We start from the raw sequence: 25,157 nt of genomic DNA on the forward strand, positions 1-25,157 counted from the left end.
ATTCACAGAAGAGGAAGCAGTAACTGTAGTTACTTTGGGAGTATTGTATGCACGTTAAGTCCGGTTCCCCCCAAATTATCACATATATTGTAGTTACCAACACACTGTCACTCTACACACATCATATATTCCTCTGTCAATTGCAGAAACTGGGTCACGGTTGTAACCGTGGCTCTTTTCAATACAGTATCGAATGCGTGCACATCTGCCCTTGTTGCAGATCCTTAAACAGCAGGCTGTCTGCAAGCCCGATCCTACTCGAGTGTCAGCTCCGAGATTCTTATTCCTGGAGTCCCTACTGTTTTCTTCGTCAGGATTGTAAACTTCTGCCTGTATTGGTGGACGTTTGGAGAATCGATTCATGACAACGTCGTTCACTCCACCTCCATTCTCGGCTTCTTTCCGATCTTCATTGTCATGGGACCTGTCCCATCTGCTGGGAACGCCAGAGTCGCGCAAGTCCCCCCTCCCCACCCACCCGCAGCGCCTCCAGGGCTCGGGAGCTGGTGACAGGCTGCAGACGCCTGGCTAGCGGTCCCCCTTCACCTTCAACACGATCTCCAGGAGGGGACAGCCTGGCACCCGGAAGCCGCGTTTCCATCCACCCACTTCCTCGGCGGGTTCCCGCGCAGGCCAGAAGCAGCCTCGGTGGCTCGCGGCCTGTGTCCCGCCTCCCGCCTCCCGCTCCGCCCCCCCCCCCCCCGACGGGGACTGTCTCGGGGACTCGGGACTAGGGGAAGGAGGGAAATGAAGCAGACAGTGATTGCAGTGAGCAGCATAGTGAGGCAGGTCCTACTCGCCGCGACTACGAACGCTTAGGGAGGGCGGGTGCGCGGACTCCCGCAGCCCCGATTCCTAACTGGGGTTCTGTGCCCTTTGCCGCGCGAGGGTGTGCCCTCTCCCTTTCCCGCGCTCTACTTGGCCGCTGGAGCGCGACCAATCGGCTTCCGCGGTAGGAGAGCAGCCGTCCAATGAGAGCAAAGCGACTCAGGATCTCTCCTTCCTCGGGTCAGGTGCGCGGACAGGCGAATTCCTGGCTGGAGGCAAAGATCCCCCCGGAGTCGCGAGTGCAGGCGAGTGACGGCTAGGTTTGGGAAGAATTCTTCTCTTCGGTGAGTTACTCCTTTCGTCCTAGAGCTGACTTAGAGTTTAGAGAAAATTTATCGACAGGGACACGAAGCGGAAAAACCTGAGACTGGGGGAAGGGGGGCAGAAGAAAGCGTACACCGGGATACCGTTGTTTTCTGAAAGGACTGAGGTCTGTGCCTGGAAACTTAGAATAAAATAAAAGGATGCATATTTCTTTTGCAGTGCCCAAGGCGAGAGCAGGTTCTGATTTTAAAAACTGATGTCTTTTTGAAGACCCAACGTTAACTTTATGCAACTGTTTCCTTAGAGGATCAGCCTGTGTCTGAATTCTGTGTGCAGCAAACAGATCATGTCAAATGTGTTTTCCTGAGTGAGCTTCTTTCCAAGATAAAATAGTCAATACTCTAAGTGACAAATGGCACGTTCATCATTAAGAGCGCTGAAGCCATCTACATTCGCACAGCTTGCTAACTACATTAATACGACTTATCTACTCTTTTCATCAACATCAATTTACTGTCCCAGGAAACGTTTGCCTCAAAGACCCAAGCACTCTTCAGTTGAAAATATCAAAGTACAGTTTCCATCCCAAACCTTCTTGAAAATCCCTACCCGTCATCCGCCAATCCCAAACTATCCCCCAGTGCTTCCCCTATCCTAACCAATCCTCCACATTCAAGAGCCGACTTAAACCAGACTTCGAAATCGCAGTAAAGAGCCCAACCTTGCTCTCCCCTTTCTGAGACACGACCAAGATTCTGCTCCCCACGACCTCAAGGAGCAGCAGGCTTAGCTTTGTTTTATCAACAGAGGGTTCTGTCCAGATTTTTGGGAGCCAGCATTTGACATCTTTGGAGGCCTCGCACCACCTAGTCAGTTTCTGCCGCCACAACTCCAGATCAGTGTGTCCCTCTGAGGTCCCCTGAACTTTCTCGCCGGTGCTTTCTGAACCCAAAGGTGGGGAAAAGTGGATCTTGCGTGAGGCGGTTCGGCCCCAGCTTCTTTTCGTTGCCTACCCCAAGTGCTGAGTTTATTTTGCCCTTGAGAGCAAAGAAATCTTTTAAGGAATCCTTTTGATTATCTGGCCAAAATTTGACCAGGTCTATATTTGACAAAGATCCGCCTTCTTAGCAATACAGCAGCTGGTCTCTACCCTTGTCAGTTGTGTCTGTCCTTGTGTGGGAGACACCTTGTGTAGACTCCCGTGTCTGTTTCTCAAACCGGCCGTGGGGACGGAAGGCGTTGGGAAGGTTTTGTTTCGGGCTGGAGGGACGGAGACAAACACGCTAATACTTTATTCCGGAGACCCCCAACAGCCAGGCCCGCTTCCCAGGCTGTCCAAAGAAGCAAAGACCCAGGGCTGGCGGAGGGGAGAGGTGTGTGGAGGCGGAGGCTGAGGCTGTTAGAGGCCGGGCAGATGTGAAAGTGGAAGGAACCCAAGAGCCCGCCGAGCCCCGGATCGCAAAGGGCGGGGCACCTTCTCGAACCTCCGCCGGGGCCTCGCGCTCCGCCCCCGCTCCCGCTCGCGCTCGCGCTCTCGCTCCGCCCGCCCAGCTTGCAGGGGCGCCCCTCCCAGGCCGGCTTCGCGCTCGGGCTCAGAGGCCGCGGCTTCCTCCAATAAGCACCGACCTCGGCTGGGCGCTGGATTCAAGTCCCGGGTGCTGGCGGCGGGCGAGGAGTGGGTGAGCGCGCGGGAGCCGGAGGGGCTGGGGCGGAGGGGCCGGGGTCTGCCGGCCTGGGCGGGACAGCGCCGCCCACCCGCGGGGCCCAGAAGGCCCGGCTTTGGTTTCCTCGGTGCTGCTTGTCAGGCCACGTACTTGGGGGAGCGGGGGTGGCGGCCTTGCTGGAGGCCTAGGTCAGCCAAGACCCGATCCCTCTCCTACAGTCTGGCTCTCTTCTGCCCACTTGCTCCGGAGAGGAGGGGGAGAAGAGGGAGAGGGGAGGGGGGAGAAGAGGGAGAGGGGAGGGAAAAGAGGAAGAGAGGAAGGGGAGGAGTGAGGGAGAAAGGGGCGGGGAAGAGCTAGAAGGGGGAGAAGGAGAGGGAGGGTGGGGAGGGAGAGAGGAAGAGAGGTAGAGAGAGATGAGTGCGGGAGGAATTCCAAGGGAGAGCCTGTGGTGGGCAGGAAAGGGACCAAGGACAGGCTGTGCTTCTTTATCTCCTTACGGGAGGACATAGGGCAAGCCCTTCAGCAGAGCCTTCTCCAACTCTGAGAGCTGGAGTAGGTAGGATACCTCGCTAAGGACAGTTCACATTTGCTATGAGGTGGTTCACGCTGGATACTGGAAATGATGTTGAGGAGGGGGGAATGTTGGGGTGTTTTCTTAATCTCTTGCCCCTTTCCACTGTGAATGCTCGAGGTCATCCCAGTGTAGTGCAAAATTCACATTTCTTTCAGTCCATTTCATAGTCCTTTTTTGCTCCATATAATAATCACTCCTAAATCTCCTGGGTTCTCTCTCAGCCCCCTAAGATTGGGTCATCATCAAGGGACACACTGAAACCCCAGATTCTCTTAATTGTTGGGCAGTAAGTTCTTGCCTTCAAGGATCTTACAACACAGCCCAGGGATAGGTATCTATTTCTGTTTCCCCAGGTTCTCTGCCTTTAAAAAGTATCCCTGTGGGGGCTCCTGGGGGGCACAGCGGTTAAGCGTCTGCCTTCGGCTCAGGGCGTGATCCCGGCGTTCTGGGATCGAGCCCCACATCAGGCTCTTCTGCTATGAGCCTGCTTCTTCCTCTCCCACTCCCCCTACTTGTGTTCCCTCTCTCGCTGGCTGTCTCTATCTCTGTCGAATAAATAAATAAAATCTTTTAAAAAAAGAAAAAAAGTATCGATATTGACTAATAGTAATAGTAGTAATATTTACTGGGCAATCTGTTATGTGCCAGGCGTGGTAATAAAGGCTTTTCATGCGTTGTATTTCTTAATCTTCACGAGGGAGTCGGATTCTACCGCTCCTCCCATCCTGGGGCTGTGGACAATGAGATAGACAGCGGTTCCTTAACACGCCCAAGGTCAGGCAGCCAGTAAATGGTAATCTGACGTTTGAACCCAGGTGGTCTTATAAAAACTCACACGGATGCAGCACCTGCAGATTCTGTACCTCACTTAGACTCACTGCTCATTTTACAAACAGGAGAGTTAGGCTCAGAGACGCCGGACTTTCCTGTGTAGCTCGTTACCAGTGAGGAATGAAGCCACAGGTCCCGCTCCACAGTGAGATGTTTAGAATAGTCATAGTCTTTCGAGAACTTGCCCTGGACAGGAAACAGATGGGCTAGAGTGTAAGCTAACAACATGAAGAAGCAGCCCAGGAGGTGAACGTTCTGCAGACAACTTCTCTGTGCTCGTCAATAAATCAGGGTTTTTTCTAGAATGAAAGAGACTTAAGAGACATCATCATGAAAGACAACCTGTGGACCTCAAGTGGGTCTTCGTCCAAATAAATCAGTGTTGTGATTAGGCGAGAAAAAGTGCTTAATTTGTAGAGCTGGAAAGAGATAATTAGGGATAAAATGTCACGATGTATCTAAGTGTAAAATAATCTAGGAAAATAAAAAGGTGATGGAAATTTATCACAAAATGAACAATCATTAACTCCATGTGATAGGCATACGCAGAGTCATTCTCCTCTTTTTGTTGTTGTTCTTATTTGAAAATGTTCGTAATCAAAAGTATACTCTCTGGAGCTCTGTGACCTTGAGTAAATAGTTTATGATCTCTCTGGATGCTCAAGTTTTTTATTAGTAAAATGGAACTAAGAATACCGATCATGCAGAGTTGGAAGAATTAAATGAGGTAATTTATTAAAAAAGCACTTAGGAGAGGTCGTAGCATCTCACGTGCATACTCCATTCCTTTGTTGGATCTTTACAAATGTGTCTCTCTTTTTTTTTATTTTGTTTATTTATTTGACAGAGGGAGAGAGAGAGGGTACAAGCAAGGGGAACAGGAGAGGGAGAAGCAGACAATGCAGGACTAGATCCCAGGACCCTGAGATCATGACCTGAGCCAAAGGCAGACTCTTAACCGACTGAGCCACCCAGACGCCCCACAAATGAGTCTCTATCGAGAGCTCGCTACACGCCAGGCATCGTGGTACATGTTGAGATCTGAAAACAAGAGAGCTGCTGCCCTCCATGGCTTTTGTTCTATTTACTGCTAGTGAAGATTTCTCTGTTTTATCTACGTTGTTCATTCTGTTCTGGGCAGACATCAGAGGAAAGACAGAAGGAAAAATATCCCTTTAAACAAAAAAAAAAAAAACCAAGAAGCAACTAAACTTCCTGACTATCTTCCCAGGCAGACTCTCATTCCAAGATTATTTTGTCTTTGCGGTTCTTTTCCCCTCCATTCCCCTCTAATTACACCGTCCCTGTGCCGTGTCCACCTTAACCGGGGGCCAGATTTTAACATCCGTGTAACTAGCACACAGTTTTGAATTCTCACACCACAAACCCTTCTGCATTTGAATTCCAGCTCTGCCCCAGGGCTCTGGCCTTGAGGGTCACCTGCCTTCTCTGAGTTACAGTTTCTTCATCTGCAAAAAGCAAAAATACCAGCTTTGCATGGTTTCTGGGGGAATTGGCAATTGGAGATAATTTCTGTCAAGTATTGACGTTAGTACCTGACAGGCAGTGCTCTATAAAAGGGAGCTTTTATCTGCGGGGTGATTGTAGTTGTTGGGTAAACTCCCTACTTGCTAAGTGAACGTCTCTGAAGAGAGGGACGCTAGAGGTGAAGGGGAAGGGGGGGATGTGGGGTGCCCATCAGTGTTATCCTCTACAATTAACATAGCTCTGAGAATACCACTCTAACTTGAACCTTTTTGGAATTAGTGTTTCGGCGGAACTGTGTCTTCATCTTCAAGCCATCATGAGCCCTAAGAAGCGCAGGTCACAGAAGATCGCATTTGATGAGAAGAGTAATATGAAAATCGAGCACTATTTCCCCCAGGTATGTTTGTAAATACCATTTATGGAATATGCCAATATGAGACATAGCCGTCCTGGACACTGGGTGTCACAGCGCTTTCTGCCAAGAAACTACCTCCTTGGGGCGCCTGGGTGGCTCAGTCGGCTCAGGGCGTGATCCTGGAGTCCTGGGATCGAGGCCCACGTCAGGCTCTTCCGCTGGGAACCTGCTTCTTCCTCTCCCACTCCCCCTGCCTGTCTCTCTCTCACTGGCTGTCTCTCTCACTGGCTGTCTCTGTGTCAAATAAATAAATAAAATGTTAAAAAAAAAAAAAAAGAAAGAAACTACCTCCTTGTAGGTTGAGGATATTAAGTTAATATCTTTCTCATCCATTTTGTCCTATTTTCTAGTTCTAATAGTTTTAATGCAAATCTTGGCCACATCAAAGCAGCCTGCAATAACAAGCTATTGTAACACTTCCTGAACAACAACAACAACAAATCTACTACAATGTGTTACAGTCAACTATGGAATAAAAAAATCGATACTATTTCGTTGCATGAAAATATCTACTCTCCCAAATGTGGCTAATCTGTTTGACCACAGTAATAACCTACATTTGTACCGTGCTTTCTAGTTTATGAAACAAATTTTAAAATAATCATCCTGATCATAACCTTATTAGGCAGGGAGGGAGGATTTATTATCCTCAGTCTATTTATGCGGAGAGAGAAATGACTCCTTGCTTGAGGCAGAAGTGGAGGGAAGACTTGCACTTACATTTACTGACATTAAGTCAGGGCTCTTTCCAATAAAGGGGCTGTGTTATCATATCAAACCCTCATATTCTTTCCTGAGTCTGAAATGCTCCTTGCATTTATCAAGAAGTGGGCTGAGCATTTGGAGAATTTGAGGAAGCAGCATAAAAGCTTTCGTTTGTTTTCTTTCCTCTGGTTGTCACTAGACTATCCAAGTATCTAGGGAAACCGAGACAAACCTAGTTATGCTTCTCTTTGTCCTGCTTCGTGATAGAGCCAGCGAATAACCATGTACGACCCGGTTCCCTTATTTAAAAATGTCTGTGTCTGCCCCAGAATCTTCTGAATAGTTGGAAATCCATTATAGCCTTCCAACAAGGATGTTTCTGACAACACTGGGCTGAAGCGATGTTCTTTGAGAGTTTGTTATGTCGTGCCCAGAGTGAACTTATACTGCGTTATGTTCCTTTTTTTTTTTTTGATCCAGAATATTAGCACCATTACAAAGAAGGGAAATAAAAGTTAATCTGTTAATGTGCCAGTCATCGTGCTAGGTTTTGTCACCCATGACGTCACACTGAATCTTTACAACCATCCTGCCTTGTTATTTCCATGACCAGCAAGCGACCTTGCCGCTCTGTGAACTCGTGTCTGTCCACGCCAGTGCCATGATGAATGTGACTTGGGAAAAATGTCTCATTCAGGCATAGAAATCAAATGCTCCTAGTTTTTCAGGGGATTTCTGCTATTTGATGAATCCTCCTTGTGTAAGGTTGTATTCAGAGTTTTAAAGCATTTAACATTTATTTTTAGGTCAATAAAAACGAAGAGAATAATTCCAATATTCCTCAAATGAAGATGGGCTCTAAAAAAGGTCCAAAAGATATAACAAACACCCAGGCTCAAGGACCCAAACACCAGACCGTGCCCCGTAACAAGACAATTTACATCACCTTGGCTGTGAACGCCAGGAAACACGTGCTCACACATAGTGAAGGGGATAGCCTATACGCAGCACTCAACACTCTCAAGGCCGTCAAGAAGGAAATTAAAACTCAGCAGGGCAAAGAAATGCTGGTGCTTGGCACGGAAGGAATTGAAGGGTACCTAAATCTTGGAATGCCCCTCAGTTGCTTTCCTGAAAGCTGCCACGTGCTGATCACATTTGCCCAGAGTCGAAGCAGGCAGAAAGAGGAGAACCCGGTATTTGGCCGGCATGACAAGGCGTCCCCTGACTGTGTCAAATTTTATATTCACGCGATTGGGAAGAGAAAGAAAAAGATAGTTACGTGCAGTCATCTTCACAAAGAAGGGTGCAAACTCTGTGTCTACGCTTTCAAAGGAGAAACCATTAAGGACGCTGTGTGCAAGGATGGCAGGTTTCTCCCCTTTCTGGAGAAAGAGGACTGGAGACTCATCAAAAACCATGACTCCATTCTAGAAAGCTCTCAGACTGTTGACAGCCTAGAAGGTAAGCTCTTTGAGGTTGAGGTTGAGATGAGAACGGGCTCTGCAGCAGCTGCTGCTCAGAATTTGGAGTCGGAGGAAAGAAACACCAGTGTGTTGAGAGAAGAAATTGTGGCTCAGTACCCCAGTTTGAAGAGAGAAAGTGAAAAATTCAGAGATACCTTCAAGAAAAAATTGGAAAATAAAAAGAACAAGGCTTCATTATTTCAATTGCATAAAGTACAGTTCGGGAAACTGACAAAAAACTCTACCCCAGTTAAAATGCACAAACTTCTTTCTCATCTCAGTGACTCCGTTGGGTACCTGTCATGGGACAACAATGGAAACAGGGGTTCTGCCACCTGCTTTGTTTTTGATAGGCTGTTCATTTTAACTTGTCGGCACGTAGTAAATGACATCGTGGGAGAAGGAATAGACCCAAGTAAGTGGGCAGACATAATTGGTCAGTGCGTAAGGGTGACGTTTAGTTACGAAGGGCCCCCCGAGAAAGAAGAGAACTGCTTTTTTACTGAGCCTTGGTTTATGGTGTCCAATACAACCCTCGATTATGCCGTTCTGCAACTGAAGGCCAACGGACAGCAAGTACCTTCGGGACTCTATCATAGGATTGCCCCCGCACCCCTTAGCGGGCTGATATATATCATCGGCCACCCGTATGGAGAGGCAAAGTCTAGTGATGCTTGCACTGTGATCCCTCTGGAGCAGCGAGCAGGGAAAGTTCAGGAACATCCTCAGGCTAGAGGGGGTGGGGGGTAGCAGTGACGATATGCAGTATATCCATATGTACACTCAAAGAAGCTTCCAGGACATAGCTCACAATCCCGATGTGATTACCTATGACACCTCCTTTTACTTTGGGGCTTCTGGTTCCCCAGTGTTTGATGCAAAAGGTTCATTGGTAGCCATGCATACCGCTGGCTTCACTTACAAATACCAGATTGGGTTCTCTCATATCATCGAGTTTGGCTGTACTATGGAATCCATCCTCCTTGATATGAAGCAGAACCATGGACAGTGGTTTACAGAAGCATGTATGAATCAGTCGTATACAGAAGTGCGTATGAATCAGCCATATACAGAAGAATGCATAAATCAGCAGGATGTGGAAATGATGAGTGATGAGTATTGAGGATGGTGAGAATTCAGCTTATTTACTCGCTTCAAGGGGATTACCCCTGGGGTTGGTATTCCATAGGCAACGCGTTCCTTTCCTAAATTCCAAAATGGTACTTTCATTTAAAAAATTACTGTTATAGAGAACTTCCAATGCACTACTTCTCGAAACACATGAAGACTGTAATCCTAACAGGTGGGCTGTGAACCCCTTTTTAAAGTCAAGCAATGCAGACGTAGTGAAGAGAAGGGCCATATGCACCCCATTGTTCATAGCAGCATTGTCCACAATAGCTAAATTGTGGAAGGAGCCGAGATGCTCTTCAACAGATGACTGGATTAAGAAGATGTGGTCCATATATACCATGGAATATTACTCAGCCATCAAAAAGAACGATTACCCAACATTTGCATTGACATGAACGGGACTGGAGGAGATTATGCTAAGTGAAATAAGTCAAGCAGAGAAAGACAATTATCATATGGCTTCACTCATTTATGGAACATCAGGTGGGCTTTACCATCTCACATCATAACAAGAAGGAAGAGTGGTACAATAAGGTATTTTGAGAGAGGGAGAGAGACGGCATTCACATAGCTTTTATTCCAGTATATTGCTATAATTGTTCTATCTTATTAGGTATTGCTGATCTCTCACTGTGCCTCATTTATACATTAAACTTCATCATAGGTCTGTGTGTAGAGGAAAAAACAGTATATATCGCTTTCAGGCATCCCCTAGGGGTCTTGGAATGTATACCCCGCAGATAAGGGGGAGGCTACTGCATATACGTGTATCTACAAACATTCCTACATGTAACTGTCTGGATGTATAAGAAGTTGGACATGCTTCCCAATGTCTCCCGCTGCAGTCCAGTCCCACGTGGGTCATTTTCGCCGCCTCCCTTGCTCATCGGTGAACTCCCAGTCCAACAGTGAGAAACTGGGCTCTGAACATCCCCCTCCCTCTTAATTGTTTAATTCGGTATTCATGCAAAGCGGCATCAGCATTGTTCACCTTCCCGGGGCGCGAAATAACATGGTCAACTACAGTGCGGCGTGCGTGTACCATCTCTCTTGCCTCTAGTCTTACAGACTCACTCCCAAAGTGACGGGGGTCAGCACCTGTTCTTCTGTGCCCTTCAGTGAGGTGTTTTGTCCATTTGCAGGGCAGTTAGGTTCTCTTGTCACCGTCTCCGCTCTTTCACCTCTCAACCTAAGTGACATCTACAATTTGCATATATTGGGGCACCTGGGTGGCCCTGTTGGCAAAGCGACCAACTCTTGATTTTGGCGCACGTTGTGGCCGCAGGGTCTCAGGATTGAGCCCTGCATCTGGCTCTGTGCTCAGTGCAGAGTCAGCTTGAGGATTCTCTCCTTCTCCCTCTGCCTCTCCCCCTGCTCATGCTGTCTCTCTCTCAAAATAAATAAATGAATACATCTTTTTTAAAATTTGCATATATCCAGGGTCACTGTCCATGCTGTGAGTTCTGTGGGTCTTACCAAGGGCACAATGTCATGTCTCCACCATCACAATATTGTACAGAATTCTTTCACCACCCTAAAAGCCCCCTGTGCTTCACCTGCTTCTCCCTCCCTCTCCCCTGCACCCCTGGGACCCAGGGATCCTTTGACTGTCTTTATAGTTTTGCCTTTTTCCAGAATGGCACCGGGGTGGAATCATACAGTCTGGAGACTTTTCAGCTTGACTTCTTTCGCTTAGCAATATTCAACTAAGGTTGTGCTGCATTTTGTTGTGGGTTGAGAGCTCATTTATTCTTGCTATTGAACAATATTCTCTTGTATTCACCTTTTGGAACATATCTTAGCTGCTTCAGTGTTTGGTGATTATGAATAAAGCTGCTGTAAGTATTTGCGTACAGACGTGTGTGTGAACCTGAGTTTCCAATTCAGTTGGGTAAATACCTGATTGTGATCACTGGACTGTATGGTAAGATTGTGTTTAACTCTGTAAGAATCTGCCAGACTGTTTTCCAGCGTGGCTGTACCATTTTCCCTTCCCAGCAACAGTGAATGCTTCACGTCCTCACTAGCATTTTGTGGTGTCAGGGTTTTGTGGGGTTTTTTTTGTTTGTTTGTTTTGTTTTTGTTTTTTGGACTGTAGGCCTCCTAATAGTGTTGGCATGCCTGGTATTCTTTTGGGGATGATGGGATTTATTCATGAAATGCAGGCTGTCTTGGATGTGTACATACTTACAGTATCAGTCTGGATTCTGTTGGGAGAATAAAGCCACTGAATTACCTTTATAAGACTTTTGGGCTCTGAACTTCTGAAAGGGAGAGAGGAGTCCAGAAACCTAGGGAAATATTAACCAGGACTCTTTCATGGGAAGAAATATATTGATATTTAGGTAACATAACAGAAGAAGTTAAAGGTTGTTTCCCAAAAAGATATGTCAAGTTTTGTTTCCCAAAACTGTTTCCCAAAAAGATATGTCAAGTCCTAACCATTAGTGATGAGGGAACAGAAGGCTGGCTGAAGACAGAGCAGAAGCTGACCCCCTGCACCGCCCCCCCCCCATGTATGCAACATTCCTGGGCACTAAAACTGCCCTAAAACTAAGGAAAGGACCTGCAGCTCATTGATAGGGACACAGTGATAGTGTAAACAGCCTTGGCTTGACAATAGCAGGGCCTCCAATATCCTGCGAGTCTTCTTTGACAGATGAAGGTACCTGCAGCTCACTGATAAGGACACAGTGATAGTGTAAACAGCCTTGGCTTGATGGTGGTGGGGCCTCCAGTGTCCTGCGAGTCTTCTTGGACATATGAAGGCGCTTTCTCAGCCTCCCTTTTCCCTCACCTCCCCCAGCCTCACGGTATATAATCAGCCACCTCTCACAACCCGGGGGCAGCAGCTCTTTCTGCCCACAGGTCCCGTCCCCGTGCTTTCATAAACCACCAATTTTGCACCAAAGACGTCTCAAGAATTCTTTCTTGGTCGTCGGCTCCGGACTCCACCCCACTGAACCTCACCTGTATTCCACAACCTCATCATCAGTACCTGTGAATATGGCTGTGAATTTTGGGAAATAGAGTCTGCAGATGTAGTTAGATTGAGGATCTCTAGATGAGACCATCCTGGATTTAGGGCCCACCCTAAATCCAATGACTGGGGTCCTTACCAGGGAAAAGAGAGCGAGGTTGAACACAGCCTAGAAAGAAAGCCGTGGGGTGAGGGGTGGAGGAGAAGAAGAGAAGGAAGATGTGCAGATCTGAAAAGCCTGGGATGGGACAGTTGGGGGTGATGGGCCAAAGGAACGGGAGAAAGAAGACCACCGAGCAGATCAGGCTCCCTCCGGGCTGCAGCCCATCTTCGAACCAGTGCCCCCTTTGGGTCCACCTCTCCCTCACGTAGGAGCCACTTGTCACTTGTTCGCCAAGCCCCAGTCCTCTCCAGCCCCTTCCCGGCCTCCACTAAACTTCTTGACTCTGTCCACAATGCTCACTAGAACTTGCTTTGGGACAACCGAAACATTGAAAGTTCATTTGGTCCACCCCAAACCACCCCCAGCTACTCAAAACCAAAAATAAAAGCATTTCCTCTCTCTCCTCACCTCTGATGCCCTCTCTCCTCTCTACCAAAACCTCAAAGCTGCTTTTGGAGAAAGACAATTAGAGATGAAGCTGACATCACCCTGTCCCCAAAGGGGACCAAAGGCCATACACACTTCTGTAAATACAGGAGGAAGGACCCAAACTTACGGCCAAATCATGAAACTACCTTGTCCCAGAAGAGGAAAAGGTTTGGGGCACAGGGGTGAGGGGTGGCGCTGAAGCAGCTTGTGTAGGGGCAGAAAGGGGTCCCTGGGCCTTGGCGCTCACCAGACACCGAGAGGTACTCGGAGTGGAACTATTTCTGGGGCTTCGGTGCTGACCCCTGGAGCGAGAGGACAAAGGAGGGAAAGAGACTGACAACTCTGTGTTCTCTCCTCCCCTGCCCTCTCTTTCCACCCTCCATAAACCTACCGCACCGCCCTGAACTTCCCAGGGCTCCTCCGTGGAGCCCTTGATTTGCATTGCACTGGAATGGGAGGAAAGGCCCTCTGAACCAAGTAATGGGGCTTAGGCAAGACTGAGGTGGGGAAGGAAAACTGAAGCGTCACTGTGGATGTTTTTTTGGGTGGATTCAATGGATTGCTGTTGGGGAGTTGATAAGGAACTGTTTCATGTTGGACATGTAGCTTGTCCCCAAACCATTTCTCTGCCCCCTTTGACGAGTCCAGAATTTCCAAAGAAGAAAGGAAAATCCCAGTTTTGGTTAACTACGGAAAGCCCGCTGGAGCGCACAGAGAGGCCGGTTCCTGGTGCAACATCGCCACCTGCTGGACGCAGCTAGTAGCGCACCCCTTCTAAGCGAAGGCAGCCATTGACCTGTTGCTAAGCCCTGTTGAAACTGACTTCCGGACCTGAGGCTGTCTCTTTCACCTGGCAGCTCCTCCTTAGGGCAGTTCGACTCAGACTCATTTACTAACAAAGGAAGGATCCAAAGGCCTTGCTAGTCAAATACAAACGGTATGTATACTCAGGGCCTCCCCCAGCCTTTCTCTGGCTTCTTGCAGTTTACATGAAAAAGTGGCAATTGCTTTATCACCTGCATCAACACCGGGATCTTGTGGTTTTCCTCCCGGGGAGGGAGTCTCCCTATCTTCCGACAGAATGCAATCAGATCATCTTCATTCAATCGGGCACAAAACTGAGAGGAGACTGAGGCACAGAAGGCTCTGTCGACCTCTGGTCTGCTCCACTTCCAGAATTTAGTCCCCACCGAGAGCTAGGGATGTTTCTTAATGCCATGTCCCCTTTTCAAATCCTGAAGTCCAGTTTTTATCTCATCAGCACTAGAGTCCTTAGAGAACTCCGCCCCCATTTTTCATTGACTTCAGCGGGGGAGGGCATGAATATAGAGTGTAGTCCTTAAGGATCTAAAGAATATAGGAAAAGTGGCCCCTGTCATATATGCATTTAATTTGTTAGTTGACCCCTGCAGAAAAATAGTAAGTCTGAAGAACAGCCGTTGACTTCTGCAAAGTCAAACCAAGGGGTAGGCCGGTGTGCCAGATCTGTGATATCACAGTGCTAGAGGAAATTGGCACTGCCCCAGGTACACGGTGTGTGGCCATTGACTGGATTAATGTGTTCTTTTCTGTCACTATCAGAAAAGGGGATCCATAAGCAGTTCAACTCACATGGAACAGATGACACTATATACTTTTTTAGTTTCGCCCAAGACTATACTAACACTCTCCTCTTTTGATACAATATAGATAGAAAAAGTCTGGGCTATTTATACTTCCTGCAGACCATCACATCAATCCACTCTGTCAATGACATCATGCTACTCAGGCCAGATGAGCAAGAAGTAGCCAGTACATTTAGAGGTCATGGTAGACACACATTTCAAATGATAGGAGATCAAGTCTACGAAGAATCAGCAGCCCACTAAATCAGGGCTGTGCCAGGACATCTCATCCAAAGCAAGAGATAAGTTATTGAATCTCGTGTACCTCACTATGAAGAAGGGGGTACACTGCCTCTTGGGTTTCTGAAGGGAGCATATTCCATACCTCCCTGTACCGCCTTAGCCCATTTACAAGGGTGACAGGCAGGCTTTCCATGAAGCTCTGATTAGTAAAGGGTTCTGCAGACCTTGGCTACGGTGAAAAAACAAACAGTGCTGGAACTTGGACGGTGCAGCCTAGCTGAACCTGTGACGTTACAAGTGTCAGATGAGGGCAAAGATACCACGTGGAGTTTATGGCAAACCCAGGGGGGAGAATCACAAGATAGACGCCTGGGGTTTTGCAGCAAGATCATGTCATTTGCAGTGGAGAATTGTACGCCTTTTGCATAGCAACTCCTGGTGTACTACTGGGCCCTGTTAACAGGGGAACATCTGATCTTGAGACATCAAGTGACCATGCATCCAGAACGGTCCATTATGTGGTGAGTTCCCTGAGATTTCCCAAGTCGTAATGTCAGGTGTGGCCAGAAAGTGTCTCTTGGAAGATGAAAGTGGGACACCCAGCACAGAGTATGAGCAGGACGAAAGATGACAAGTGAGTTGAGTGGGCAATGTGGAGAGCATCCCTACGAAGACGGCACATCCCAATTCCTGGACCCTGTGAATATGTTAAATTACATGGCAAAGGGCAAATGTAGGGCATCCCTAACTGGCCCTGTTAGCTTCTGAGCTCCCTGTTGGCCAAGACTGCGACAGGGCACAAGTTCAGGAGGGTCACAAAGACCACCTTTAGGTTCACTCATTTTATAAAAGATCCACAGAAGTCAGAAAACTGTTACGTTCATGGTTATGGTTTCCTACAGTGAAAAAATACATATTAAAATCAGCAGAGGAGAGAGATTTATTCCAGACACGCAAGGCTGGTTCAACCTTAAAAAATTAATTGATCATTGATGTAATGACATCAGCAGGGTAAAGAAGAAAAATGATATGATCATATCAATAGATTCAGAAAACGCATTTGACAAATTCCAATACCCATTTGTAAAAACTCTCAGCAAACTAGGAATAGTGGGGGAGCTTCTTCAGGTTGATAAAGAACATCTACAAAAACCTACAGCTAACATACTTCATGGTGAGAAACTTGATGCTTCCTGCTAAGATCAGAAACAAGGCCAGGATGTCTGCTGTCACCCCTTCAGCATCACCCGGAAGTCCTACCCAATGCAATTTGACAAGAAAAGGATGCAAAAGTGGTACTAATTGGAAAGAAAGAAATAAAATTATCTTTATTCACAGATGACATGATTGTCTATGTACTATGTATAAAATCCCAAAGAATCATCAACAACAAAATCTCCTAGAGCTAATAAGCAATAGTAACATTGTTATCACTGTGTGTACACAGTTACTATGTGGTTTCTTATACACCAGCAATGAACAATTGAAATTTAAAACACAATACAGTTTACTAATGAACTACAGAATTCTACCAAACTTTTATTTTATTTTTTTTTATTTTTAAGATCTTATTTATTTATTTGACAGAGAGAGAGACTGCCAGCGAGAGAGGGAACACAAGCAGGGGGAGTGGGAGAGGAAGAAGCAGGCTCCCAGCAGAGCAGGGAGCCCAATGCGGGGCTCGATGCAGGGCTTGATGCGGGGCTCGATCCCAGGTCCCTGGGATCACGCCCTGAGCCGAAGGCAGACGCTTAACAACTGAGCCACCCAGGAGCCCCGAATTCTACCAAACTTTTAAAGAAGAATTAACACCAATATATACAACCTTTTCCAGAAAGTAGAAGAGGGTGGAATGCTTCATTTTGTAAAGCTGGTATTATCCTGATATCAAAACCATACAAAGATGAGAGAGAGAGAGAGAGAACTATAAACCAATACCTTTCATAATTTTATGCCCCAAAAGCCTCAAAATATTAACAGTTAAAATCCAGCAATATATTAAAGCATTACTCACCATGACTAAGTGGAGTTTATTTCAAGGCTATAAATCTGGTTCAATATTTGAAAACCAATCAATGCAATCTACCATATTAACAGACCAAGGAAGAAAAGTGACATGAACATATCAATCGATGCAGAAAAAAAAATCTGACAAAACTCAGTCAATGTTCGTGACCAAAAAAAACCTCTTAGAAAAAGAGGGATAGAGGAGAACTTCTTCAACCTGATAAAGAACACTTGAAATAAACAACTAGTGGGGTGTCTGGGTGGCTTAACTGGTTAATCATGGGACCCTTGATTTTGGCTCAGTTTGTGATCTTATGGTCATGAGACTGAGCCCCACAGCAAGCTCCACACTGGCTGTGGAGTCTGCTTAAGATTCTCTCTCTCCCGGGGCGCCTGGGTGGCACAGTCGTTAAGCGTCTGCCTTTGGCTCAGGGCGTGATCCCAGCGTTCTGGGATCGAGCCCCACATCAGGCTCCTCCGCTGGGAGCCTGCTTCTTCCTCTCCCACTCCCCCTGCTTGTGTTCCCTCTCTGCTGGCTGTCCCTGTCAAACAAATAAAGTCTTTAAAAAAAAAAAAAAAAAAGATTCTCTCTCTCCCCCTCTGCCCCCCCCTTAAAAAAGAAAGAAAAAAGAAAGAAACAACTACAGCTGATATCATATTTAACAATGAAAAACTAAATGCTATATCCCTACGATCAGGAACAAGGTGCAAGAGTGCTCATTCTCACCACCATATTCAACATAGCACTGGAAATTCTTAAGAATTATAATATGGTAAGAAAGGGGGACACCTGGGTGGCTCAGTTGTTAAGCGGCTGCCTTTGGCTCAGGGCTTGATCTTGGCGTTCTGGGATCAAGCCCCACATTAGGCTCCTCCACTGGGAGGCTGCTTCTTCCTTTCCCACTCCCCCTGCTTGTGTTCCCTCTCTCGTTGGCTGTCTCTCTCTCTGTCAAGTAAATAAATAAAATCTTAAAAAAAAAAAGAATTATAATATGGTAAGAAAGAGAAACAAAAAGCAAAAAGGTCAGAAAGGAGGAAATAAAATAGTCCCATTTTCAGACAGTGAATTCCAAGTAATCTGCAAAAAAGCTCCTAGACCGACACTTGGACTCATATAAGGTCACAAGATACCAGGTAAACATACAAAAATCCTTTGTATTTCTACATAGCAACAAACATGTGGACAATAAAATGAAAAATACGATGCCACTTACATGCATTTCCTCCCAAAACAAAATACTTGGACAGACATAAGTTTAACAAAACATGCACTGCACATGTCTACTGAAAGCTGCAAAACACTAATAAAATAAATCAAAAATCTAACTGGAGAAGCATATTGTGTTCCTGGATTTGAAGACTCAGCATAGTGAAATGATTGATATACAGCTTCAGTGCAATTCCTTAAAAAAAATCCCAGCACATAATTTTGCAAGTAATTTTGCGCATAGAGACAAGATTATTCAAACATTGATATGGAAATCAAAAGAACTGGAATAACTAAAACAATTTTGAAAGAGAAGAATGAAGTAGGAGGAACCAGTCTACCCAGTTTATAACAAGGCATCATACAGCTTCTTCATCAACACTGTGGCCCTGGTGGAAAGACAGACACACAGAGAACAGAGGAACAGAACAGAGAAACCAGAAACAGAGCCACATATATATGCCCGTCTGATTTTTGAGAAAGATACAAAAGCAATTCAAAGCAGGGAGGATAGCCTTTTCAACAAATGGTGCTGAAACAATTGAACATCGAAAGAAAGAAAGAAAGAAAGAAAGAAAGAAAGAAAGAAAGAGAGAAGAAAGAAAAAAGAAAGGAAGGAAGAGAGGATGGAAGGAGGGAAGGGGGGAGGAAGGGAGGAAGGAAGGAAGGGAAGAAGGGAGGAAGGAAGAAAGGGAGGAAGGAGGAAAGGAAGGAAGGGAGGAAGGAAGGGATGGGAAAGGAGGAAGGAAGGAAAGAAGGAAGGAAGGAAGGAAGAAGGGGGAAAAAAGAAGAAATTCAAGCTAAACTTCATTCTCATACAAAAATTAACTCAAAATGGATCATAGATTTTAAACATAAAACTGCCAGGCGAAAACACTCAAATCCTAGGACTAGCCAAAGAATTCCTAGTATTAACATAGAAAATAGAAACCATAGAAGGAAAGTTCGGTAAGTTGGACTTCTTCAAAATTAAAAATATTCGCTTGTGAAAGACCCCACAAAAAGGGTGAAAAGACAAGCTACGGATCGAGAGAAAATATTTACAAACCACATATCCACCAGAGAGTTATTAGGGTTATATATATATCAAGAACTCTCAAACTGCAACATTAAAAAATATTAATGGCAAAAGGCATGAACAAACATTGCATTAAAAAGGATATATAGATGCCAAAAAAAACTAAACATAGGACTTTGTAATTGTACTCCTGAGCATTTATCACAAAGAAATGGAAACTTTATGTTTGTGCAAAACCTGGTATACGAACGTTCATAGCAGCTTCATGCATAAGGGCCCAAACTAGAAACAACCCTATGTCCTGCAGTGGGCGAGCACTACAGTACACTTGTACCGTGCAATGCTATTTACAATAAAAAGGAACAAACTTGATACGCACAACAATCTGGATGAATCTTTAGAGAATTATGCTGAGTAGGAAAAACTAGGCCCCAAACATTATGTAGTCTATGATTCCATCTACATAACATTCCTAAAATGACAAAATTATAGATTGGGGCATCTATTAGTGATTGCCAGGGGTTAAGGACAGCATGGTAGGGGAGGATTGGTTGTGGCTATAAAAGGGCCACATAGTGGATCCTCGTGGTAACAGAAATGTGTATTGTATACACTTGTATACAAAGTCTATATTTTGTCTATATATGATACAATGATATATCAATAAAGGAGCAGAATTATGATGATTCTATATCTTGACTGTGTCAATATCAGTAGTGATACAGTATAATACTTTTTAAAAAGATGTTATTAATGTTATTATTTTAAAATAATCTCTATACCCAACGTGGGGCTCGAACTTAAAACCCTGAGATCAAGTCAAACACTCTACGGACTGAGTCAGCCAGGCACCCCATGTAGGATACTTTGCTAAGTATGGTTTTGTAAAATGTTACCTTTGGGTAACATGGCGGAAAAGGTACATGGGATCTGTCTGAATTCTTACAACTACCTGTGAATGTATAATTATTTAAAAATAATTTAAAGAGAAGGCAATGCAACTTCTGTCTGGCTCTTCCTATTGGGTCATACTCATTTGAACCCAACCTCTACGCTGTGAAGAAGCCAATCAGCAACATAGGCCACATGTAGGCGGTTGGGCAGGTAGCCGCAGCTGAATTCCCGGATGACAGCCAGTATCAAGCACTAGATGGGAACGAGCAAGCCTGCCCATGATTCCAGCCCCCAGCCATCCCTCCAGCTGTCTTGAGCTCCCTGTGGAGCAGAGACTAGCCGTCCTCATTAAGCCCTCACCAAATTGCAGATTCATGTGCCAAATAAATGCTTGTTGCTGTTTTCAGCCACTTGTATGGTATTTGATACAGAGCCATAGGTAACTGGAAGAAAAGAATGACTTTTGCCTATGAACATGCCGCACAAAAAGAGAATGCCTTTTTCATTCCAACTTAGTGTTAAGTCATGATAACACTTTTTGACGTATCATCAGATGATACCTTTGAACAAGTCGGACTGGCTTCATTCCAATCAGTCTCAATTAGTAAGGTTTTATTACAGCTGCCGTACTTCAAATTACAAATTGGCCACCTCACTTGGTTAAAGATTAGTATGCCACTTGGGAACGGGAGGCAATCAGGGAGACATAGTTTGGATACTAAAATAAAATGTCTGAGGTTTTCAGGGGTTTATGGTACAGATTATTTGAAATTAGATCGTCTTGGGAGATCTGAGAAATGTATACACGAATACATTACTATTATTGTTGACACATAATTATAAATTATGATTGCCAAGTGGGTTGTTATAAATCATAAATCATCATAGCTTATCAAAAACACACATACCTTATAACCGTAACTGATGGTTGATGCCATCTATATATTCACTTCCTCTTACAAATGAATCAGGCTAGATACAAACCCTCTCTTGTGTCATTAGGCATTTTTGTTCTGTTGTAATACACTGCCATCTTTCACATAGCAGATACAAGAAGACCAGACACAGAATGAAGCTGGACATAAGTAAGAGCCAGTGTCTTCCCACTTCCTACTCACCTTTCAAATGGCTGGTCTAACATTTGCTGGTAGCCCTCTCCTCTGGGTTAGGCGTTTTCTGCTTGCAAATTTCTGGATTGAGCCGGTGAGGCTCTGTTTTCTTCCTGGTACTTCCAGCATCCCCTTCAAACAATACTGATAGTTCTGGATCTATACTTATCCAGACCACAAGAAAGTTTCCAGAGTCTTCATACTCTTGGTCTTATGACTAGAAATAAAAATAGCTCAATAACGCTTTAGATTACCTTTTCTTTACTTCGACTTTTGTTCTTGCAGAATACCCTATCCTCATGTTTACCTTCCCTTCTTTCACACAGAGCCTCTTTCACATTCCACCTACCTTGTTTCTTACCGAACCACCTCCTTGTCATGGATGGAATAGGCATTTTTTTTTTTTTGCAGGGGTGGGTGGGGGAGAGTCCAACTAAGTTTTGAATACCAGTTTCCCCTATGGCTAAATACGTAACCTAGAGCAAATTGCTTAAATTCCCTCAGTCTCAACATTTGTCAAATAGGAATAATATGGCTCTTGGTAGGATGAATTGAGATCCCCCTGGCTCCTTTCCCTTTTGTCCTTCAAACCCTGAAATTTGATGCTTAATGAAGGTGTTGATTGAATCGGATTGGAAGGCTGGCCTTTGGGAGAGACTAACTGGAATCTCTAGAAGTCATGCTAGGGAGACTTTTGGGCAAGGGCACCATTAGGAACAAAGCTCCGAGGTAACCTCAATCCTAGTGCTTTTTGGAGGCCGGAAGAAGAACATAACTGATATTTTTCTTTTGCTTTGTGTTTAGAACCCTGTGAGGGGGGAGGCAAGCGCAGAGAGATGAAGATAAGGGTAATCCTAATGATAGAAGGAAGGTTGGCTGTGGGAAAGCAAATCTTCTGCAACAAAGAAAGTTTATGATATTATGAGAGAAAACGATTATTTCAAAGAGATTCATAATCCCAGTCCCTAACACACACACTGTTTTTATTTTTCTATATCCTATCCTGGATCCTCTTCATCCTATGAATTCACGTGTGTGATTGCGACCTCAACAAAACGAAGTCTGCGTTCTCTGGCAAAATTAACACGAAGTCCTGATGTTAATCCGCCCTTCTAGATTACTTTCCATGCGAAAACCACCAAGTCTAGCTTGCGTCTGTCCTAGCGTCTCATTATTCCGTTCATATAGAAACGCTGCAGAATAAATCGATTTAGCCTGTATCTTCCGGACTATAATAGTGTTGAAGCAGGTCAGAAAAAACACATTTGCGCCCCACATGGACGACATGAACCCATCATCCACCAAATTGCGGCACCCCTTTGCACTGGGTCTCGCCGGCAGGAGTTAAGAGTCGAGCCCTAGTGTGTGGCCTTTGGTCCTCACGCGTCGCCTTGGCCAGCAGGGGGCGCGTGAGCTCGGAGGCACCAGCCCGGCGCTCAGGGGCGTGGCTCCGCACTCCTGACGGACAGCTAAGGATGCGGGCGAAGATGAGGTAATAGGAGCTCGAGCAAGGAGGGCGTGGGGGTGCGGGCGCGTGTGTGCGAGTGTGTGAGTGTGAGTGCGTGCGCGAGCCGGAGACCCTGCGTGTCTCGGAGCCGGCGCTGCGGACACCGATCACGCTGAATTAAAAAAAGAAAGAAAGAAAATTCCATTTCTGGGAGGGAGGCTGCAAAGCGGTGGCGGGCGACAGTTGTGGTCCCCGGGCCGTGTCATGGCCTGTAGTTTTTGGGCGCCTGGGGACGGGGGAACCCCCCTCAGGTGCGAGTTTGCCTTAGCGCCCCGCTCGGGAGGGGCGCTTCATTCTGGAGGCGACTGAGCAGAGCCGCAGGGAGGGGGAGCTCTCGCCGAGGCGGCGACAGCGTCCGCGCGGCCAGAGGGTGGGCAGGGAGGGGCGGGCGGGGAGGGGAGCCCGGCGTGCCTTCCCGAGCGCGAGCGCGCGGCGAGATCCCACCCCGGCGTCTGCAGAGCCCGAGGCGCAACTGGTGCGAGGGCTCGGGGCTCGCCTCGCCGTCCGCCCAGCTCGGGCCACGCGCCCGCCCGGGCTTTGCAAGGCGGGGCCGGTCTGCGGAGAGCCGGGCATTTGCATGAAGCCGCTGGACCCCACGGAGCAGCGGCAGCAGCGGCGGACCCCGGCGGCGGCGGCGGCGGCGCGCGGTCGGAGCCGGGCAGCCCGGGTGTCCGGGCCCCGGTGGATGCGCGGCTGGGGAGCGGCCCATGGGCCGGAGCTGAGGCTGCCGGGGGCGGCGGGGCGCGGCGCAGGGGGCGCGGCCGAGGCCCGCGGGCGGCGGCGCAGGAGGAAGCGGAGGAGGACCGGCGCGCGGGGCCCGGGAGGCAAGCGGCGCAGCGCCGCCGCCGCCGCCGCCGCCGCAGCCCGGGGCTCGCCATGCTCCTGGCCTCGGCCGTGGTGGTCTGGGAATGGCTGAACGAGCACGGCCGCTGGCGTCCCTACAGCCCGGCCGTGAGCCACCACATTGAGGCGGTGGTCCGCGCCGGCCCCCGCGCGGGGGGCAGCGTGGTGCTGGGCCAGGTGGACAGCCGTCTCGCGCCCTACATCATCGACCTGCAGTCCATGAACCAGTTCCGCCAGGACACGGGTGAGCCGGCGCCCCTGCCCCGCCCGCGCCCCCTCCCCTCCCCGCCCTGAGATCTCGCTCCTCGAGAGCCCCCCGGGACCCACCCAGTCCGCAACTCCGTGCAGCGTGTCGCCGGGAGATGGTTGTGCAGGGGGCGCTTTACTCCCCACCGTCCTCTTAAGATTCCCCAGCAATCAATGTCCATGCAAGTAGTATCAGTGTTCTGGTGATGCCAGTGGAGCTTCAGGCGAGCCCCTAAGAACCCCCCCTTCCGCGCCCCTTCTAAGCGCGCTGGGTGGCCCCAAGTTCTCGCAGGTAGAAATTCGAGGGCCGGCCCAGCCCATAAGCAATCCCAGCCGCCGGGGAAGGCTTCCTTCTCTCATCCTCACACCTCGGCTGACCCTGCTTTGCCTCAGGCACCCTTGGGACTGACACACGTCCCCCTCCTCACCCACCGTACTGCCTCTGCCCCTTCTGTGGGGGATGCCTTCCCACGGCCGGGTCCTCGGCGTGGGACCCGGAGGGAGGGCAGAGGGATTTCCCTGGAGGCATCCGCGGTGCTCTAGCAGCGGAAGGGCGGTCGCCCTGGGAGGAGAGCCCGGAGCTGGGGGATTCCAGGGCATGGAAGGCCCTGGATGCGGTGGCATTGGCCAATGCCGCCCGTGCACTGCAAGCGCCGAAGCAACAGGCCAGAGCAGATGGGGAGAGGAGGGGGAGGGACGCGGCTCCGGAATGCCTGGCAAGGAAGCCGCTCCCTTTGTCCGTGGAGGAGAAAGATTCCTAAGGAGAAAGGGTCCCCAAGCTTCCTCCTGAAACGGTCCCCTGTGAGGGCCACTCTGGTCTCCCAGAGCACTAAACCCCTGTCTTTTCATGAGAATCAAGTTGCCACTGTGGCCACCACAATCCCACTCCCCTGCTGACCAGCCTTTCAGGTCAGAGCAAGGCAGAAAGCCTGCAGGGCCGAGGTCAGGGGGGAGGGTCACTGGCAGGGCAGAGCGGCTTGTCTTTGCCCAGCTCGGGGTGTCTGAGCTTCACTGAGGACCCGGGACAAGTCGGCCTCTCGGTAGTCTCTTCACAGCGGTGGGAGGTTGTTTCTGGAATTCTGGCTGGGCTTTCCCAAGAGTGTGACCAGGGATCCTGGAGAAGCAGGTGTGGTGGGGAGGGGCCAGAGAGGATGACCAGCGGAGCCGCAGAGGGTCAGAGAACAGCTGCTTGAGCAGGGTATCCCAGCCTCCTTGGAAAGCCCCCACATCCTGTGTGCTAATTAGGATTGTCATGGGAAAGGGGCGTCTTTCCACCCTCATGTCCCCATCTTTAGTCATAACTCCCAACAGCCTCTTTGCCAGGGACTTTGCAGATACTGGCCAACTGAGTAAAGCTTTCTGAGGGAAAGGATTCCAGAAGTGTTAGCATCTGGAGGGGCTTAAACCCTGGTAGGAAAGGGAGGGAGGTGGAGCCCAGAGAGTCTGGGGGGAGGAGGGCAAGAGGAGGAATGTGGGGAGATTGAGAAAGAGGATTAAGTGTGGCTGAGGGGGAGGGGCTGAATGTAATTGGGCAATTG

The 25,157-nt window shown here is 47.8% G+C and overlaps 2 protein-coding genes across 3 annotated transcripts in view; both read left to right on the forward strand.

The window, feature by feature from the left end:
- Positions 1–828: 828 nt before the first annotated feature.
- On the forward strand, positions 829–11,224 carry FAM111A (FAM111 trypsin like peptidase A). The gene is given in 5 exon segments (XM_045786749.2): positions 829–1,112; positions 1,312–2,771; positions 5,929–6,046; positions 7,576–8,967; positions 8,969–11,224. Coding segments are annotated over 3 exon segments (1,863 nt in total). The 5' UTR covers positions 829–1,112; positions 1,312–2,771; positions 5,929–5,965; the 3' UTR covers positions 9,359–11,224.
- Positions 11,225–22,483: 11,259 nt separating this feature from the next.
- DTX4 (deltex E3 ubiquitin ligase 4) overlaps positions 22,484–25,157 on the forward strand; it is a 34,196-nt gene continuing 31,522 nt past the window's right edge. Inside the window, exon 1 of one of the 2 annotated variants that reach the window (XM_087854898.1) lies at positions 22,484–22,515. Coding sequence is in view for 1 of the 2 variants with exons in the window: in XM_045786751.2 (XP_045642707.1) it covers positions 23,407–23,617 (211 nt within the window). In the remaining variant the exon portion in view is untranslated. Of the gene's footprint in view, positions 22,516–23,320; positions 23,618–25,157 lie in introns of those variants that run through there. The other variant, XM_045786751.2, reaches the window with a different exon arrangement.

The sequence above is a fragment of the Ursus americanus genome, chromosome 24 (genome assembly GCF_024610735.1).
Source record: "Ursus americanus isolate L20-20 chromosome 24, mUrsAme1.1.p, whole genome shotgun sequence".
NCBI lineage: Eukaryota > Metazoa > Chordata > Mammalia > Carnivora > Ursidae > Ursus > Ursus americanus.